Source organism: Podarcis filfolensis (assembly GCF_964270895.1).
Source record: "Podarcis filfolensis genome assembly, chromosome: Z".
Classification (NCBI taxonomy): Eukaryota; Metazoa; Chordata; class Lepidosauria; order Squamata; family Lacertidae; genus Podarcis; species Podarcis filfolensis.
In genome coordinates this window covers 31,487,182-31,507,615 of record NC_139617.1, presented here as the reverse complement: position 1 = coordinate 31,507,615, position 20,434 = coordinate 31,487,182, and the positions used below count along the sequence as shown (strand labels likewise).

The following is a 20,434-nucleotide window of genomic DNA, read 5'->3' as shown; positions in this document are numbered from 1 at the left end:
CAGAAGAACAAACAGAGAGTGTGCAACAGGAAGGATAAGGGATTATATCTCTCATTTCTTCCTGCCACTGGAAACAGGGGAAATGACATCACATAGCCCTCTCTCTCCACCAATTGCATTCCTGTTGTCTGAGTCTGCCCGCCTAGAAATTTTCGTTCTGTGGTCATTAGCCCCTAGACTTACTAATTACAAGAATATGTACTGTTAGATTTTGACTGCAAATCTCCTACACTTCTTGCCTGTTGGAGGGCAGAACCCCAGCTCAGCTGCAGCCCTCCCCAACTTTGAGCGGAAGTGTGCTAAAGTATTGTGAATAGGGGAAGGTCAGTGAGCAGGTGGTCCAGCGATGGTGGTGACACTCCAGTCACATAATTATGCTGTATAGCCTCCAGCTTCTTCCTTTAAAAGGCTTGTCTTCTTAACTACAGACATGTTGTGTTATCCTGAGCAGAACTTGGCTGATGTCATGCTCAAGTTCTCTCCTGGTCTCTTAGGTAGGACTGCTAGTCATGAGCTGAGCATATGCATCCAGGGCATTATGATCTGCTGCTAATAGTGTCAGGCTGCACCTGCTTGGGAGGTGGTGTTGACACAGGAGGTGCTACAGGAGTATAACTGGCCTCACTGCATGTGGTCTGGGGGTGTGTGTTGTAAAAATGGTCCATGGGGAGGAGCAGACAAACATCTCATTGCTGTAGCCGGTAGAGGGTGCCCTGACCTTCCTGGAAAGGCTCTCTGTCCCCTTACAGGCCCAATGGGCAGTTGAGGAACAGAGGCCAAAAGAGGAAAGCTGATCAAAGCTAAGCCACATTTGACCCCAAGGCTAAGACTTGAGCCACTGTATGATGCCTGTTGACTCTGCATCTGGGTTACTTAAAGGCCACCTTAACTGCAATGTGCATTAGAATTGGTGGAAGAAGCCCGTTGATGAGCAGTTCTGCATTATGTGTATAATCTGTTTGTTTGTTTGTTTAATTTGTATCTAGCCCTTCTTCCCAAATTCCCCCAGTAGGTTGGGGGCAGGGGCCCTAGGATAGTTTGATTGTTCAGCCTTTCTCAGAGAGCCTGTGGCAGATGTTGCTTCCAAGCCATATGGCCACCATTACTGGAGCAGGAGCAGGGTCTGATCAGGTAAAAGAAAGAGAACAGAAAGAGCAGCTATCATGTTTGTCCTGCAATCTTTCTGAAGAAAAGGGAGACAAGTGAGAGCAGCAACTGAGCCATTTTGGGGGGAATCTCATCTGAGCCAGGCCAGGCTCTAAAATAATTCAGATTCTCCATCAGAAAATTGTTTTGCTTCCATGTCACCAACCAGATGGTTTAGTGCAGGCACAATTCTTGTTACTGGTAGGTAGCCTTGTTGGTCTACTGCAGTCAAAACAAAATTAAAAAATTCTTTCCAGAAGCACCTTAGAGACCAACTAAGTTTGTTATTGGTATGAGCTTTCATGTGCATGCACACTTCTTCATATATCTTTAGGTATCTGAAGAAGTGTGCATGCACACAAAAGCTCATATCAAAAACAAACTTAGTTGGTCTCTAAGGTGCTACTGGAAGGCACTATTTCTTGACACTGAACCCCAATGACATTGTTCTGAGGTTCTCTTCCTGTTGCCGTTTTCTACACCTGATCTGTAGAGGCACTTTCCTCACTTAAGGAATGCAGTCATAACACCAGCGTAGCAGATGTGTACTGGTGCAGTTCCACTGAGGCTTGGCAGGGTTACTGTGCCTTTAAGTGAAAGTTTCCTTTTTGAGCAGCTGTTTAATTGCTTCTGGTTCTCTCACCTTCTTGAGTGACAATAATTATGGTGTGTCCAGTCTGTCAGTATTTTGAGGGAAGGATTCAAGGGCACACTGTAACTTTTTGGATTGGCATGTTTACAGTGGATTAAAGCACTCTTGTCACCACAGCACAATAAATCTACTTTTTTTTTAAAAAAAGACTTTTTACAGTTTGGAAGGTTATGGGGAAATCGTGGGATGAACAACTCATTGACAGAAATATGTGTAAACCCACCACAAGCAAATCAGGATGACTGTTCATCATTGCATACCCAACCTGTAATGAAATCAGAATGAATAGCTAATAAAACTGGATATAGTCTAACTACTACATGTTCAAGCTTGTTCAAGCAAATCAGGATGAATTGACAGGCCATCTGGTGGAATCCTTGGTCAGTTCCTGATCCTTAGGAGCAAGAAAGGAGAATTTAATTGCTGGTTTCTTCTTTGAAACAAAAGCAATTGCAAATAAAATAACAGGAAGTTGTTCTAGCTGGAGTGAGGAAACCAGTAATTAACTGAAAGCCAAAACTGACTAATTAACTTTCAGCCGAGGAATCACATGGCTAGAAAGGAACAGGAACTAACTAGGTGTTTTAAAGGGAAGGAGCAAGGAGGAAACTGCTTATCAAAGGGACAGTGAGAAACAGGACCATAGCGGAATGGGTCTTAAGCCCCACAGAAGCATATAAGATCTTACCCACAGAGACAGGCAGTGCTGAGTTTGATGGGGCAAACAGCACTATATGTGTGAATTTGCATTTTAATTCCACTTCCAGCTGAAAGTACTAGTGCAGTACCTCAGCAGCGTCCAAGAGCTGTGTGGGCAGCCACATCAAAGCCAAACAAAGGCCACTCCAGTCACTATGTTTCCAGGGGGCTAATATCTGATTTATTGCACATAGCAGGGCATGGGGGACAATTGTCCAGGGCCAAAAGTTGCTCCAGGCTTTTTTCAACTGCCCCCTTCCATAAAAGTTAGAGTGGAACATACATGGGAGGACAGTTTTGATTTTTTATGGGGAGGGGGAGCAGAAAAGAAGCTGCCCCTGAACCAAAGCAGCAACATATCCTCCCTGTGTGTTTTGACTGGGCTGTATTTGGTAATGTGCTTCAGATTTCTTGAGTGCATCTGGACAGGCTTGGGCATCCAGATGAATTAAATGATGAAACACATGAAATATTCACTAAACTATTGGGATGTTGCCTGTGTCTTTAACTTGTGTCCCAGTGAAGCTTACAAGTTGCAAGGAGGTGGCCTTTGTTCTGGGCTGTGTTGCTTCATTGCTTCCATTCTCTCTGTGTGTGTCCTCTACCTGCAGGAAATATTCCCAGCATGTCTTTGAACTGAACTCTCAAAGCTCATAGCAGGGGAAGGGAATCCTGAGCTATATGCTCTAGGTTGCACTTCCAGAAACCTCCTACCTTGCAAAATCTAAGGCGATTCTCTTGCTCTCCAACTGCCCTTGTGGGACAGTCCTGTGCATCAGCCTCCTGCTCCTCAGGTGACCAAGAAATTTGCTTTTTGGAAAAGTGCCTTGTGACTGAGCCAAAGACAGCAATGACACCTCATCTCTGATCCTGTATAGTCTGTGCTAGCCTCAAGGTTCTCCATACAGATGTATTCTTCTGTCACAAGGTAGCATGTGACATTTAGCAACTATGGGGACCTTTTACCCATCCCAGCACGAGACTGAGAGGATTAGTTTAGCAACTGCCCACCAGGGAGCACCTAGAAGGAACCCAACCCAACCAGGCAAGGTTTATCTTCATTATTTGCTCTAGAGGGCAGGGAATCTGCAGCACCACCATGGGTCAATCAAGTACAGTGGTACCTCAGGTTACACATGCTTCAGGTTACATACGCTTCAGGTTACAGACTCCACTAACCCAGAAATATTACCTTGGGTTAAGAACTTTGCTTCAGGATGAGAACAGAAATTGGGCTCCGGCAGCGTGGCAGCAGCAGGAGGCCCCATTAGCTAAAGTGGTGCTTCAGGTTAAGAACAGTTTCAGGTTAAGAACGGACCTCTGGAACGAATTAAGTACTTAACCCGAGGTACCACTGTAAATGAATAAAAATAACTAACTGACCAATTGCATTGCAAATAACTCAGTTCTGCCCCCACCAAGATAAAGCCTGCCATCCCTAAATAAATATTGGCTACACCCATGAGCACCACTTTGGGGCATGGGAGGTGAGGAGCAGTGGGATAGAATAGGACCTTCAGCCATTTTGTCTTTGGTTCTCCTTCACAGGAAGGTCGAAAGTTTGCACAAGAACAGGAGTGTCAGTAGTTCGTTAGAAAAGGTTTTACTTTTACAAAGGAGAGCAAAATGTTCAGCCCAGGAACCTGGCAATTAAGGAGGATGGTACTCTCCTTCTGGTTGATTGAAAGGTTGTCAGGGGAAGGGAGTGAAAATATTGTATGTCAAACTAGAAAATAGGGTGTTTAGAAAGACAGTCAACAGAATGGAACAAAAAAAGTAAAGTGATGTGGGAGAGCTGCATTGCTGTTGAAGAAAGAAGCCAAGAAAAGGTTGAAAAGAGACCCTGAACTTCTCAAACTGTAATATTAGGTTTCTCTTTTAAAAGCATTTTGTCCAAAACTGTCGCCCAGGCACACTGAGTTGCCCCCCCCCCAACATTGCAAGGGCCCATCGCGTGTATATAATAATAATAATAATAATAATAATAATATCTTTATTGTCATTGCCCCCTCTCAGGGACAACGAAATTACTTGAATGCTCCATAAAAACACTAATTAAAACAATACAGTATAGTACAGCAAGGAAGATTAGATGACTTTCAGTGATATAATGTATATAATGTTGCATATGTGCCTCTCCGCCCCCCAACCCAGCCAGGCTGACCTGGCTTGCCACCTGCCACCTCCTGACCACCAGCCACCTTACCTTCACTGCATCCCTGGCAGAAGATGTGCCAGCACGAAGATGCTTTCAACTGGTGTGTCCTTTGGGGAGCTTGCCAGAGCACTTTTCTAGAAGGCACTCTGGTGATCCTCAAAGGGACACGCCAGGGTGAAGACGCTTCCCGCTGCCACATGCTTTGAGAATCACAGTGGAATTGGGGGGGAGAGACTAGGGCCCTTCTTGAAAATATTGGGGGGTCCTGCCCCCCCATAGCTCCCCATAGATGGCACCAATTTGCTGCCTTATTCAAACTTTCAAGCATTTCAGAAGGAGGGAGCTGGTTTGACTGGCTTCCTTCTTGCCTAACCCTAACCTGTCCCCTCTACAGCCCCCTTTTTTGATGTCACAGGGACAGACTTACCCTCCCTCTGCTGGCTTACACTGCTAGTGAGCTGCTGCTGCTGCTCAGTGAGTGCTCCCACCTTTCAAGGCTGTCTTTGCACAGGTTTATTTTGGATCATCTCTCAGTCTGGATAATGCAGATTTGGGACCACCATGTTACCCTACCTGTACACTACGACTAACATGTGCTTCAGAGGATCTGCTACCAGTAAAATCAATAGTTTAATATGTATGAGAGATAGGGTCTTCTTGAGAGGAGCCCCACAGTTATGGAGCCCCTTTCTGAGTTACTTGCCCTTCAGTGCAAAGGACCTTGGAAACTCATCTCTTCACTGCTTCCTTTCCTTAAGGGGGTTCATTACTCATGTGATCCTGAGCAAGTGATTGAACAGTCAATGGAACCTTTTATCATTCCTTGATGTGCATCACCCTGAAAAGCCACTTAAGGGACCCCTGAGAGTCATCTAGTCCAACCCTCTGCAATACAAATGCTAATAATGATCTCCACCAAATGCCACCCATCAGGGTGAAGAGCTGCAGGTCTCAGTTTTATGCAGGCTGTGGATAATGTTATTTTGTGCCTCTCACAGGAATACACCATTGACATATTCTTCGCCCAAACGTGGTATGACCGGCGCCTTCGCTTCAACAGCACCCTCAAAGCTCTCACCCTCAACACCAATATGGTGAGCCGGATTTGGATCCCAGACACCTTTTTCAGGAACTCTAAGAGGGCTGACTCCCACTGGATCACCACCCCCAACCAGCTGCTCCGGATCTGGAATGATGGGAAAGTCCTCTATACGCTCAGGTAAACCCCTGGCTCCCAGGCAATCATTCAACAGGGATGAAAGAGTCAGGGGAGAGAAGGGCAGCAAAAAATAAGCAAATTCAGGAACGATTGGGGGTGTGTGTCACATCACAAGTGGTTTTGTGGTTGTCTCTCCCTGGCTTTCACCTACAAAGAGACCATCCAACTGGCCTCTTCGTGCAGAATGGATCCAGTTCCATTTGCTTTCAGACTGGATCAGAGGGAAGGAGACATCCAGCCTTAGAATGAAATAAATGGATCATGAAATGGGCCTAGATGTGGGTTTGGTGGCCTCAGGTGGGTTCTGACACACCTTTTGAGGGGATGCTAAAATGCTACAGAGAGGCTCCAGAAGTATTGATGTTCATACAAGGTTAGTTGTACTTCTGCAGCAGCTGTCCAACCAGTATTCCCCATCCCCATCTCCTCTCCAGGTTGACCATTGAAGCTGAGTGTCTCCTCCAGCTGCAGAACTTCCCAATGGATACCCACTCCTGCCCTCTGGTCTTCTCCAGCTGTGAGTACCGGTTGCATAGATGTCATGACAGGGCTATGGGACTGAAGGGTAGGGCAAAAAGATGCTAAACCTGCCCCACAAAAGAGGCTGTGCATGGAACTAGAACACTCCACGTCAATCACCAAGCAAATATTGTTGTTGCAGAGGTTGCATGCCACCTCCAATCTCTGCTGAGCAGTGCACGAGAATCCAGGACGTTCCATGCGCTCATCCAGGGTTGGGTTTCCATTGAAAATCAAGATACAGTGGAGGCTGTTGTGTCTAAGAAATGGGGGTCCAAGAAGACCACAAGCTTAACATGAGTCAACAGTGTGATGCAGCAGCAAAAAAGCCAATGCTATTCTAGGCAACATCAACAGAAGTCTAGTGCCCAGGTCAAGGGACATGATAGTACCACTCTGTTCTGCCTAGGTTAGACCACACCTAGACCACATCCAGTTCTGGGTGCCACAATTTAAGATAGATGTTGACAAGCTAGAATGTATGCAGAGGAGGGTGACCAAGATGATCAAGGGTCTGGAAACCAAGCCTTATGAGGAATGGTTGAGGGAGCTGAGTATGTTTAGCTTGGATAAGAGGAGACAGAGAGAAGATTTGATAGCCATCTTCAAATATCTAAAGAGCTGCCACCATGGAAGATGAAGTAAGGTTGTTTTCTCCTACTCAGGAGGGTAGGACCCAAACCAATGCATTCAAGGAGATTCCAATCAACCATCAGGAAGAACTTTCTGACAGCAAGAGCTGTTTGCCTGGGAAACGAACTCCCTCGGGAGGTGGTGAACTCTCCTTCCTTGGAGGTTTTTAAGCAGAGGTTAGATGACCATCTGTCATGGATGCTTTAGTTGAGATTCCTGCATTGCAGAGGGTTGGGCTAGATGACCCTCAAGGTCCCTTCCAACTCTACCATTCTATGATTAGGTTGCCCCTTTTGGCCTGACTCAGCAGGCTCTTCTTATGTTCTTCCTTCTTCCCCAGATCCCTGTAAATTCTGTGTGGGCACAGTCCTCACAGCAGCCTCCCTCCCTCCCTCGCCGTGGCCCATGGAGTCCTTTTCTTTGTAGATTGAGGCAATGACAGCTCTTTCTGTCTGTCTGTCTCTTTCTCTCTCACAGTGGCCATCATGTGCTTCCAAACACACAAAGCCCCTTTCAGCCCATAGACTCAGATTCTGATTTAGTGGCTCTGAGTATGGATGGGAGCCAAAGAGGACGCCATCATGCTGCTCCTTCCTTCCTTCCCTCCCTCCCTGCCTTTTTAATGGGACAGTCGCCTTCCAAACCCCCTCCCGCTCCCCGCCTTCAGCCTGTTCATTTGTTTGCTTTCTGGCTGGTGCTGCTGTTGTTTCCTGGACTGCACCAGCCCTTCAGCCTGCCACCGCCTGTCATGTCACTGCTACAGATCCTGTGCACAGCCTCCTCCCTCTCCCTGTTGCCCACCCACGTGGCTCTGGGCAGTCTCTCCCAGCCTGTCCCCATCTCCTCTGCATCTTAGCTAATTAACAGTACACGCCACGCATGCCTGGCAATTAATTATAAACATAGTTTAGCTATGCTACGAGGTATCTCCCACCGCCCCGGGAGGATTTATCATATATAGGCATCAAGATCGCTGCTTTGAAACAGTTTTGACGTTTCAATTTGCAGAGGAAAACCAGGATGCTAGAGACAGCTGCAGCTGGCAGCTCGCTGGAGTCCCCATTTCTGCTTTGCCTGCCTCCTCTGCCACATCCTCACTTCCTAAACACAGGGAGATGCAGGGAGTACCGGGAAGGGGGGGGAGGGTTTGCACATGCAGAAACTCTACAGATGGGGCCCAGTGGTGGCCCTATGCTAATCCCACCTCATAGCTTCTCATGTGGCCCTGATGCATGACTCGAACCTTATAGAAACTCATTTCCACTCTGATGGTGAGACTGCTGGGGGAGGGGATGTTATTTATGCCTATGGAGGGACTCAGAAATTGAGACTCTTCCCTGAATACATCTGTGCTCCTGCTGTGCGGAAGCCCCATACCCCCTCAGATTCAGACCCTTGTTTGTTGTGTGTGTGTGTGTGTGTGTGTGTGTGTGTGCATGGGGCAGGGAGTCACCTGCAAAAGATGAGCAGTAAGAAAATTGTCTGAATCAATCCCCAAATCAGCCTGCACCCAACAATTACAAGTGGAACAATGATGGATGCTGTCTATAAGAACCTGTGCTGTCAAGCCCCCTGAGACCATCCAGAATACGACTAGTGGTCTGTTGAGGTTAGAGGGCACACATGGGTCAGACACACTTCCAAAAATGTACTAATTGGCTTGCAAAGTCTTTGCTCTGTCACAGCCAGCAGGGTGTCAGCTTGGACTAGCAATGGAAAGTTTTGCATGCCCATTGTTGATCAAACAGGGTCCAAAGTCCCAGATGCTGTCGTGTCCTTTCATTCCAAGCCAGAAGGTCAGCTAAACACCTGTCTGTGGCCAGTGATGTTCCAGAAAGGGCAAACATGGCTTCAAAGCCATCTCTCTCTCCCCTTCTCCCTCCCTCCCTCCCTTCCTCCTTCTCTTCCTTGAGAGAAAGACCACATCACGCCAACATTCCTCTTTCTGAGCAGCCCTTGTATCTGTGTCAGATTTTTGGTAGTAAACAAGTATAAATCCCAGCAGCATAAGACCTGTTTGGATCTTACCAGGTGCTGAGAGAATGGTGGGGAAGGCCTCCTGGTCAGAGGATATAGGGGCTCTTTGTATCTCTTGCTTGCCTGACAAGGGTGAACAGGTCACGAGTCCTTTCAAGCTGAGGAGGGTAGGCTGTCACGGCTGAGGGGCAGATCGCATGTCTTGCCTACAGTCTGTGTCCCAGTTGAGGGGCCTTGGGTAGCAACATGGCTGGCAGTTATTATTCTCCAGCAGTCGGAGACAAAGCTGAGCGAGGCGCCCAAAGCATTTGCAGCCTGAGGGAAGGGGCTTGTGCCCCAATCCCTGGGCAGAGGGAGGGCTGTAGTACCTCGGGTTACGAACTTAATTCGTTCTGGAGGTCTGTTCTTAACCTGAAACTGTTCTTAACCTGAGGTACCACTTTAGCTAATGGGGCCTCCCACTGCCGCTGTGCGATTTCTGTTCTCATCCTGAAGTAAAGTTCTTAACCTGAGGTACTATTTCTGGGTTAGCGGAGTCTGTAACCTGAAGCATCTGTAACCGGAAGCATCTGTAACCCGAGGTACCACTGCAAATGAAAAAGACAACACTGATTGAGGAAAGAACTCAAAGTGCTCTGCACAATGCTGCCTGTTTCAAATGTGGGGAGCTAACAGCCACTGTGTCCTCCTGCTGCTTTATCTCCAAGCCCTTTGGGGATTGGCAGCTTCCATCCTCCTCAACCACCACCATTGTTGTTCCTGGGGGGCTTCTAGAGGCTGCTAGTGGCTGGATAGGAAGCTAAGGAGACATGAAAAGATGTTCCCACACTCACACATGACAGTGCCACACACTTAGCTTGAACCCTGGTCTTCCAGGTCCTAGTCCAATACCCTAACCAGTACGCCACCACTTATGCTGCCTCCTCAGAAGCAAATAAGGGCATGGACCAGTTAAGGGCATGGGCACCTCCCCATACCACTCTCCAAATGCCCCAATGGGGGCACCCTGAGGAGGAGTCACTGGGACATTTTTCAAGGGTATCTGCCCAGGGAGGAATGGTAAAGAGGAAACCACCACCCAAAGCAGCAGTGGGAGAGGTGTGTGCATGTATGCATGCTGGCTCTGTGGTTCAGCACCTGCTTGGCACGCAGAAGGTCCTGGGTTCAATCCCTGGCAGCATCACCACCAAGAAGCCCCTGGGATGCCATGAGCTGCTGAGAGGAGCCTCTCTCTGTGCTTGGTGGACCAAGAGGCTGATTCAGAACGTAAGGCACTTCCTTACATTTGTATACTGCATTTCCCTCATCACGGGTGGGGGATCCCAGGTGGTCTCCCATACAAAACATTGACCAGGCCACTTGCAGGCTGCATAAGGCAGAATCTTAGGATCCCCATGTTCCAAATTTCCTCAGTCAATTTCTGCAAATTTTATTTATCATAAGTTCAACAGGGAACTTTATTATTTTTAAAAAGGCTCACAACCATCCTGAGAGAAAAAGAAGATAAAACATTACCCAGACAAGTGATTTATTTTTGTTATCTTATCAATATTTATCTTATTTATTTACCTATCTCATAAAACGTATACACCACGTGAATTGAAAGAAAAACCTCAAAGTAGTTTACAAAAAGAATAAAACAATTATCTGTTAAAAAACAGTTGAAAACAGCTGTTTAAATGTTCAGATAATAATTAAAAGATGTAATAAGCTAAAAATAGATTAAAACGTATGTAAACATGTGTAGGCTTGCCTAAAAAAACATTTCCAGCAGGTGCTTAAAAGAGTACAGGGAAGGCACCTGCTTGGTGCCAATAGACAGGGAGTTCCAAAGTGTGGGTTCTGCCACACTAAAAGATTGATTCCTCCCAAATGCAGAATGAGTATTGTGTGGCACCTGTAACATGGGCAGTTCTGCAGATCGAATTGGGTTGAGTTGTATAAACATTTATATAAATATTAAATTAATGCAGAAATAATTTAAGATGTGGGGGTGAACAGTTCGCTAAGTTACTATTTAGCAAATGGATGCACCCAGTCAAAATCATAAAAAATTGTAACATAGGTATAATGAAATATAACAATATAAAATATTCTGAAATCATTAGCAGTCAAAAAGCACAGGGATCCCAATGAAAGGACGTCTGAGGGTAACAGCCATACTTTTGAGAGAGGCAGTCTGATCACATTCAGGACCACAAACAGCTTCTGACAAAGGCTGAGTCTTTGAGCTATTTTTAATTTGGCAAAATCTACACTTCCAACATGGGCTGCCGCATGTTCAGATTTCCCCAGACATTTCAGCAATTTTCACCTGGTGACTGTTTACGAGGGCCGAATACCGACTGTGTCCAGGAAATTCCAGACATATGGCAACCTTAGATCTATAACAATAACAATAACAATAATTTATTAGTTATACCCTGCCCATCTGGCTGGGCCTCCCCAGCCACTCTGGGCGGCTTCCAACAAAATATTAAAATACAGTAATCCATCAAACATTAAAAGCTTCCCTAAACAGGGCTGCCTTCAGATCTGTTTTAAAAGTCTGGTAGTTGTTGTTCTCTTTGACATCTGGTGGGAGGGTGTTCCACAGGGCGGGTGCCACTACTGATTCCCTGGTTCCCTGTAACTGGCCTCTCGCAGTGAGGGAACCACCAGAAGGCCCTCGGCGCTGGTCCTCAGTGTCTGGGTAGAACGATGGGGGTAGAGACGCTCCAGGTATACTGGGCCAAGGCCATTTAGGGCTTTAAAGGTCAACACCAACACTTTGAATTGTGCTCAGAAATGTACTGGGAGCCAATGTAGGTCTTTCAAGACTGGTGTTATGTAGTCTCAGTAGCCGCTCCCAGTCACCAGTCTAGCTGCCACATTCTGCATTAGTTGTAGTTTCCGGGTCACCTTCAAAGGTAGCCCCACATTGCAGTAATCCAAGTGAGAGATAACCAGAGCATGCACCACTCTGGCGAGACAGTCTGTGGGCAGGTAGGGTCTCAGCCTGTGTACCAGATGGAGCTGGTAGACAGCTGCCCTGTTTTGCCCCTTGTTAGGAAGGGAGGTTGCCAGCTTCCACCAGGCAGCTCATGGCCTCCTGACCCCCTCTGTTGCCCTGAAAATAATGTGAAGCAAAAAAGGAAACTATCTCAGTATTGTCTACACTGACTGGTAGCAATGGTACTCCAGGGTTTCAAGAAGGGAGTTCTTTGCAACCCTACCTGGAGATACTGCTGTGGATTGAACCTGGGGCCTTCTGCATGAAAGGCAGATGCTCTACCACTGAGCTATATGGAAACTTCCCTAGTGAGGAGATGCAATCAGGAACCTTCCACAGATGGGCAGGGTGGTTAAAGTGGTTAAAGAGAGTCCTTGCACATCTTCCTTGGCTACCAGTTCTTCTGAGCCAGCCCAGTGGGCACATCACATATCTCCTGGGGGACAGAGTGTAAAGCCCTTTGATCAAATTAACAGGAGGGAGGAGCTGTGAGGTGGCTTGCAAGAGAATCCACTTTGCATGGGCCTTGACCTTCCTGCCTGTGTCTGCTCTGCTCCTTCCAGATGGCTACCCACGAGAGGAGATCATCTACCGCTGGAGAAGGTACTCTATTGAAGTCTCTGACCAGCGAACTTGGAGGCTCTACCAGTTTGACTTCACAGGTCTGAGGAACACATCTGAGGTGCTCAGGACAGGTGCTGGTAAGACATTTGTCCCACAGGAGTTGGGCACATTGTAGGTGGTGGTTTTTTCACATGAAAAACAAGTGAATAGTTTGGAGACTGGAGGGCTGGGAGGGCAGGAGGAGGCGGGAGTGGAGGGTGCAGAGGCAGCCTCTCTCTGCCCACCCCCCCAGTCCTTGCTGAGAGCCCACAGAAGCTGTATCTGCTTCCTTTTCTTTCCCCCGCTCCCAAAAGCAGGTACCAGGCTGTCCTTAGGGCACCACAACACCTTCCTTCAGAGCTTCCCCTCCACTTTGGCACAGGACCTCTTTGGGCTCTCTGGAGTTCATTTTAATACGTCCAGTTCCCTGGAAGCCCCCTTGCAGTTCCTGAGCCCCACATACTGAGCACATTCAAAACTCCTACAAGCTACATTGGAAAAGGAAATATTTATGCTAAAATCATACATTGATTAATCCATACTCTTAATCCATTTATGATTGGCAGACTGCAAATGAGGATTTTTTATTGCTTGGAAAAAGAAGGTTTTAATTGGAGCCATTCTCTCTGATAGGCCTAAAAGGCAAGTGTTCCTTCTTCCAGGAAGGTGGCTGCCTTAATCATGCATTTTCCCGGCTAGTTGAATTTGGTTGCTGGAGGCTGACCTCTGTGACTGAAAATGTTCAGAATGTCTCCTGCATTGTCCAATATGTTGTAATATTTGGCTAAAAGAAAGCAAGGAAATAATTTTTCTCCAAGGGGCAATTATCCACCTGACCTTCCTTTCACAAAGCAATCAAGTACCCCTCCTCATATATGCACAAATACAGCACATTGTAAGCATGCATAGATCATCACACAGACCAGACTGTAGGGGGGCAGGACTGAACTCTGGTCTTCCTCCTGGTCTCTTATTCTGGACCCTCGTGTCGGCCACACCCAGAGTTCTCACAGACATGTTTCCTACAAAGTGGTGAGCAAAAGGATTTAGGAGCCAAGGAGGGAAATGGAGCAGGTGCAGCTCCAGTGGTGAAGGTAGTTCCAGACATTGTTGAGCATTGCTGCAGAAGCACAGCCTCCCCCTTGGGAAGGGCCCTATGTCTGGCAGAACACCTGCTTGGCATGCAGAAGATCCAAGTTTCAGTCTCATGCTTGGCATCTCCAGGTAGTGTTAAGAAACATTCGCTGCCTGAAACCCTGAGGAGCCATTGCTGCCAGTCAGCATAGACCTGTCATGGGCAAACTTGGCCCTCCAGATGGTTTGGGACTACAACTCCCATCATCCCTAACTAACAGGACAAGTGGTCAGGGATGATGGGAACTGTAGTACCAAAACATCTTGAGGGCCGAGTTTGCCCATGCCTGGCAAAGACAATACTAAGCTGGATGGACCAACGGTCAGATTAGGTATTGGGTCATTTCCTGTGTTACCTCAACTGAAAATACAAGTATCAGACCATGTGTGGTGCCTTTAGATGGCCTCTCAAGCTAGAAGCCATGACTTCTGCAGCAGCCCAGCATAAAATAAAGGCATGCAGAGGTGGCAATGTGATTTGCGGAGTGGCCTGTTCTTCTGACCTGCCCGCCTCTCTGTGGCCTTCTCTAGGGGAGTACATAGTCATGACCGTCTCCTTTGACCTGAGCAGGCGGATGGGGTACTTTGCCATCCAGACCTACATCCCCTGCATCCTGACGGTGGTCCTTTCCTGGGTCTCCTTCTGGATCAAGAGAGACTCTACACCAGCCAGAACATCTCTGGGTAAGGAAGGCATTGCCCTCAGCTCTGGTTAACCCCTGCAGCACCCAAGAGGTGGAGCTAAGTACAGTGGTTATTCCATCTCAATGGGATGACTAAACCAGGCAGCATGGCGTGATGGAGCAAGAAGGCTAGTTCGCTCAAAACTGAGAGGGAAGAGATGAAGCAAGCTGGAGGGAAGCTGAGGGAATTAGAGTGACTTGTGAGGAGGGGAAGACCCTTGCAGGGGAGGGCTGTAGCCCAAAGGCAAAGAGGTCCAACACCACTGGTGTTGTTGGCAGTCATCTGTCTCAAGACACAATGGAATATATCATTAGGGGTGAAACTGCTGTGTTAGCAGCACCTCTCCAGTGGTCCAAAGGAAAGCAGAGCTATATGTTTGGCACCAACTCAGCTGCAGAAGTTGCCTAAAGGAAGCATACAAGGCACTATCCAACTGCCTTAGGGACTCCTGGTTTGTGTAGGTTTTACTCCTTAGCCTTTTCTTCTCCCAAATATGACCCACAAGGCAGGGGGTATGGATTGTTCATCAGGGTTTACTCTCGAAGCCTTTCTGATGAATGAGCAAAGCTGCAAGGCAGTGGAGGTATAGAATCAAAGTTTACCTTTTCTTAGATGGGCTACCTTCCCAGGTTAATGAGCCCCATCTGCTCCTCACTTCCCTCTACAGCATGTGCAGAAACTGCCGCCTTGACCGTTGGACTGACTATTGGTCTCATCCGCTCAATCCAACATAGACTGCATGCAATGAGAAGTCCCTAACTCACTGAGGGTTTGAGACCCATTGGCTACCATCACCTGGTTTAGCCAGTCAGTTGAAACCATTTCCCACGGTGTCCCCATTGTCACATTCTGACAGCTTCTAGGAGCCACAGTTGAGAGCTGAGTGCAGGGTGGGAACCAAAGGTAGACAAACATCCCCAGAAGGAGCATAACCAGAAGTAGTACCCCTCCCCTAAAGCCCCACACATTCCATAAACTCAGGTGTAAATATGTGTAATTAAACCATATTTTTAAAAGACACTTGAACCTCCACTGTGTCTTGATTCTCAACAGAAACACATCTCTGGGTGAGCATCTGGAACCCCCTGGGATCTCATGCACTGCTTGGCAGAATTGGGGTTGTGTGCAACCTTTGCAACAATAATAATCTACTTGGTGATTGCGGGTGATGTTCCAGTTCCATGCACAGCCTCTTTTGTGGGGCAAGTTTAGGGTACATGGGGATCTTCTTGGCCCAGCCCCAGGTCCTGTCATGGCATCTGTGCAACTGGTACTCACAGCTGGAGAAGACCAGAGGACAAGTTCTGGAGCTGGAGGTGTGGGCTCTTTGAACAAACGCAGAGCTCATGGCTCCAGGCAGGCTATTTTTCCTACCAGAGAGTTGGTTCTTCCCCTGTCTCTGCACCCCTGTCTCTCTGCACTTCCTCCTGCCCTGCAACATGCCAAATTATTGTCCTCTGCATGATAGGATCTCTGGACCACCCCTCTTTGCCCACGGGGGGGGGGGGGAATGCCAAGTTTCTTGTTCCTTGGGAGGAACAAACCCATCTCCATCAGCAATTTCAACCACGGCCTAAAGCAACTCCTTGTCTCAATCTCATTAGAATTCTCTGCATCCTGAATCTTGTTTGGCTTTTAAGACAATTAAGGATGCTTTTCAAACATGGTATTTTAATGGCAAATATTTTGGGTGGGTGGGTGGGGGTGGGGGTCTAAATGAAACATCATCTAAAATGGGTGTGGAGGGAGAGAGGAGAATTAGGAAGAATATATATTTGATTTTATTAATAGTGGTATTGAAAAACAAATCCACGTGGATTTCATACACCTTCACAGCAACTGTGCTGACCCCTTCCAGCCCCAGCCCCAAAGCCAAGCCCCAATGTCCACGGTCTCCCATGGCTTACTCACTCCACTTAGTGGCCATAGGCATGTTAGATATAGTGCCAGAGGAAGATTTCTGATCTGACCCTTGTGTAGAAATAAATTTTCTTCTGCTCAAGAAATAAACTTTTAAAGCTTTACTTGCAGAGCATGGTTTTAAATATTACAAAGTAACAAAAAGATACATTGCAAAAAAACCCAAGCACTGAATTTCATTCTTACAAACCTTGCTTACACTAATCCTAGGGCGAGGTTTTAAATGTCTTTAATAAAATGTAGCTTTCTGCTAAAGTCAACATACTGTGTTTTTGTCCTCCTGCTTGCTATCAACAGCCTACCTGCATCTTTGTGTTGCAAACAGTCTCATTTACATATATACAGGTGGCAACCATTTTGTTTGTGGGGGGTGTTCTGTTCCTGGCCCCACACACACATTGGTGGAGAGCTTATAAGCATTACACCCTGTTCCTCCTCCATTCTGCCCTCTTCCAGATCCAAAAGGACCTGCGCATTGGCAATTGCATGTCAGTTGGATGTGCCTAAAATGGCCACCACTTGTACACATACATGGAAGCACTCAAATTACAGCTTGTCTGTTGAGTAGCAAATCTAATACAGTGCAACCTCATGTTACGTACCATCCTCCTTACAAATGCTTCGGGTAACAAGCTCCGCTAACCCGGCAGTAGATACCCCTTGTTGCAAACTTTGCCCTGGGATGCAAGCGGAAGTCGTGCGCCAGTGGTACGGCAGCAGTGGGAGGCCCCATTAGTGAAAGCGGACCTCAGGTTAAGAACAGTTTCGGGTTAAGAATGGACCTCCGGAACGAATTAAGTTCGTAACTGGACGTACCATTGTATTCCTGATCTAGTCACAAGGCTTAGTCACTAGGTAGCCTACCACACCAAGTGGGAAAATTACTAGCTATATGCGTAGAGCTTCTTTTACAACAACTTGAATAAAATACAATTAAATACAACATTTTATATACAATTAAACTCGTACCTTCAACAAGCCATCCAGCAGTTTCACCCAGGTGTTCTCCTCCTATTCCCAGGAATCACCACCGTGCTCACCATGACTACCCTGAGCACCATCTCCCGCAAGCACCTGCCCCGGGTCTCGTACATCACTGCCATGGACCTCTTCGTCTCAGTGTGCTTCATCTTCGTCTTTGCAGCCCTCATGGAGTATGCCACCCTCAACTACCTGGCAGGAAACAAGAAGCCAACGCAGCATAGCAGCAGGAAGCCCAGACTGGTGAGCGGGATGGTGGGGGGATGGGACAGTGCCTGGTAGAGCTAGGTGCCTCACCCAGGGTCCCTCCAAAGGATCCAGGTAAGGGAAGGAGCCAGCATAGGGAGGAAAGTGATGAGGGACCCCTCCAGGCTGGCATTTTGCTGCAGCCGGTATGTTTTCGGCAACATGCTCTTGATGCAATAAATAGCACATTAGTGGTAGATTTATTCTGCCTTATCAGTAGCTCTGTGGTATTACCCTGATGCTACCACATTATTCCTGTCCAGAGGGAAAAGCCAGAGAAAAATAAACCAGAGCATTTTGCAGTATAACAAAGTTATGAGGTTTCAAGCAGCAAATTACGGGAGATGTGATGACTGGAAGTGAAGCACTGTGACTGCCCTGAAGCTTTTTGCAGCTGCAAATAGTATTCTATTGTGCTCTTGATGCTTTTGGGGTGTGCAACCACCCCAATAGCATCAACAGCACAAAGTTCATCAGGAATTTGCATTAAAAAGGATGTGGGGCGAGGTGGGGGGCTCCTCACTCCAGATGATCCTTTGGGGGCCCCAAATCTTGTCCCAGAAGGCAGTTGGACTAATTGGTTAGGGAGGGGGTCAAGCTGGTCTATTCCCCCCTCTGAAAGTTGTGCCAGAGGGATGGAGAAAAGGACACCCCTGAGCTGCACCTGCTGCCACCTTACAAGCCAGCACTTGATTGCCAGTTCCACAAGGTTGGGCAGGAGGGGGGGAGCCCCTGTGCCCCTTCTCTGCTTCTCTCATTTGCTCCTTGTCCTTCTCCAGGCAGCCAGCCATGCCCACCTGATGATGCCCTCCTACACTGCCATCAACATCAACAGCCTGGTGCACTGGCCCCCTGAAGTCGAGGGCAACAGTGAAGAGGTGGAGAGCGAAGACCTGGAGCCCTCCTGCTTGGAAGGGAAGGAGTGTCAGCGGTTCTTCTGCTGCATTGAGGACTGTCAGACGGGCACCTGGCGAGAGGGCAGAATCCGCATCCACATTTCCCGCCTGGACTCCTACTCCCGGGTTTTCTTCCCCACAGCCTTCCTGCTGTTCAACATTGTGTACTGGATTGCTTATCTCTATCTCTGAGTTTCCTCCAGTAAAGGTCTGCACAAAAGGAGGACTTTGAAGTTCGCCTCTCCTTTCCTCCTCACTTGCCAAAGCTGGGATTGCAGGGTGCAGCTGCCAGGCCCCTCCAGTCTAAAGAGTTGCTGCCCCTGGAGACTGTGAGGCTTCCCTCTTGACCCATGTTGGCTAGGACATGTAGGGGTTTGGGGTTGCTGCAGTGGCCAGGGAGGCTTTCTATGATCAAGTATGTAGGCTTGACACCTTTAAAATGCTTTTGTCTGTAATATTCAGTTGAGAAAAAGCCATTGCTGTCCCCTCACTCACCCTACTGCATATCCTCCGAATTCCATCACCACTCCCACCCCCTGTAGTTTATTACAATGTCTCTTGTCTCCATGGCCAGAGACCAAACAGCTCTAAATTCCAGTTGCTGAAAATCACAAAGGGGAGAGGGCTCTTGTGCTCAGGTCCTGCTCCTTCCCTTTTGGGGCATCTGGCTGGCTACTGTGAGAACAGGATACTACACAAAGATAGGCCATTGGCCTGATCCCGCAGGGCTCATCTTATGTGTGGGATGTTTAAAAGGCTGTCAAATCAACAATTCATGTTTTGCTAGATAGGCACATAATAGGAGCTGAAGCTCACAGAGTTTTCCTGTAAACTTGCTAGAGAACTTTGCGAGAGATGCTCCCACTGTGCCCTGACAGGGGGAGGGTGTAGCTGTATATATTCTCCTGCCTGCCTTGGCAGACTCTCCTTATTCTTTTTCATCTCTTTCTGCTGTGCCAGCAATGTTAGAACATCTGCCAAGTCTGAGCTCCAGCTCAGACACCATTTTAAGCTAGACTTAAGTATGTCTTTGTAGCTGAATTACCATTTTAAGCCTGCCTGAACAAAGCTGCTGTATCTGTTACTCTTCAAAAAGTATTCTGAGTGAGTAAATGTTATTTTTACCTTTTACAAGACTGTTTGTGTGGTTATTGTTTTAAGGGGGAGTAAAGGGGGAAACTCCAGGAAAATCCAGTCTGCCTTAAAGCATCCTGAATTAGTTGAATGAAAAGGCTAAAATTAGCCTAAGATACCCTTTTAAGCTGCAATGGGATAGCACTGCTGAACTCACAAACATGAGAGAGGAGGAATAATAACTAATAAATATATCCTCTCCTAGGACTTGCCGATCAGAAGGTCGGTGGTTCGAATCCCCGCGACGGGGTGAGCTTCTGTTGCTCAGTCCCTGTTCCTGCCAACCTAGCAGTTTGAAAGCACATCAAAGTGCAAGTAGATAAATAGGTACCACTCCAGCGGGAAGGTAAACGGTGTGTCCGTGTGTTGCTCTGGTTCACCAGAAGTGGCTTAGTCATGCTGGCCACATGACCCGGAAGCTGTATGCCGGCTCCCTCGGCCAATAAAGCAAGATGAGCGCCGCAACCCCAGAGTCGGTCACGACTGGACCTAATGGTCAGGGATCCCTTTACCTTTACCTTTATATCCTCTCCTAGCATCTATTCACATCCCAATATTATGTTCTTATAGGTAGCTGGAAATGTAACAGGCTGGATGCAAGCAGCCAGCTTTCCCATCAAGGTTGGTGCTTTCAGCATTGGCCATTTCACACAAATCTGCTAAACAGAATGAGGGGAGGTGGTGGGAGGGGACCTTTCTACTTCATCCCCCCCCCTTGCAGGTCAAATAAATGGACATGGGGGCAGTCAATGCAGCCCTCACCAGAGCTGGAAAATGCACAGCTCAGTGAAAAGCACAGAGCATCTCCCTGAAGAACAGGATCCTGAACTGGTGTAAGCCA

The 20,434-nt window shown here is 47.5% G+C and overlaps 1 protein-coding gene across 2 annotated transcripts in view; it reads left to right on the top strand.

Moving 5' to 3' along the window:
* Positions 1–19,593, top strand: part of LOC310754485 (gamma-aminobutyric acid receptor subunit gamma-4) — a 38,866-nt gene extending 19,273 nt beyond the window's left edge. The window contains exons 4-9 of one of the 2 annotated variants that reach the window (XM_083596449.1): positions 5,654–5,874; positions 6,309–6,391; positions 12,559–12,696; positions 14,264–14,416; positions 17,358–17,560; positions 18,343–19,593. In XM_083596449.1, the coding sequence (XP_083452575.1) occupies positions 5,654–5,874; positions 6,309–6,391; positions 12,559–12,696; positions 14,264–14,416; positions 17,358–17,560; positions 18,343–18,651 (1,107 nt within the window). In that variant the 3' untranslated portion in view covers positions 18,652–19,593. The remainder of the gene's footprint in view (positions 1–5,653; positions 5,875–6,308; positions 6,392–12,558; positions 12,697–14,263; positions 14,417–17,357; positions 17,561–18,342) is intronic. The other variant, XM_083596450.1, reaches the window with a different exon arrangement.
* The last annotated feature ends 841 nt before the right edge of the window (positions 19,594–20,434 follow it).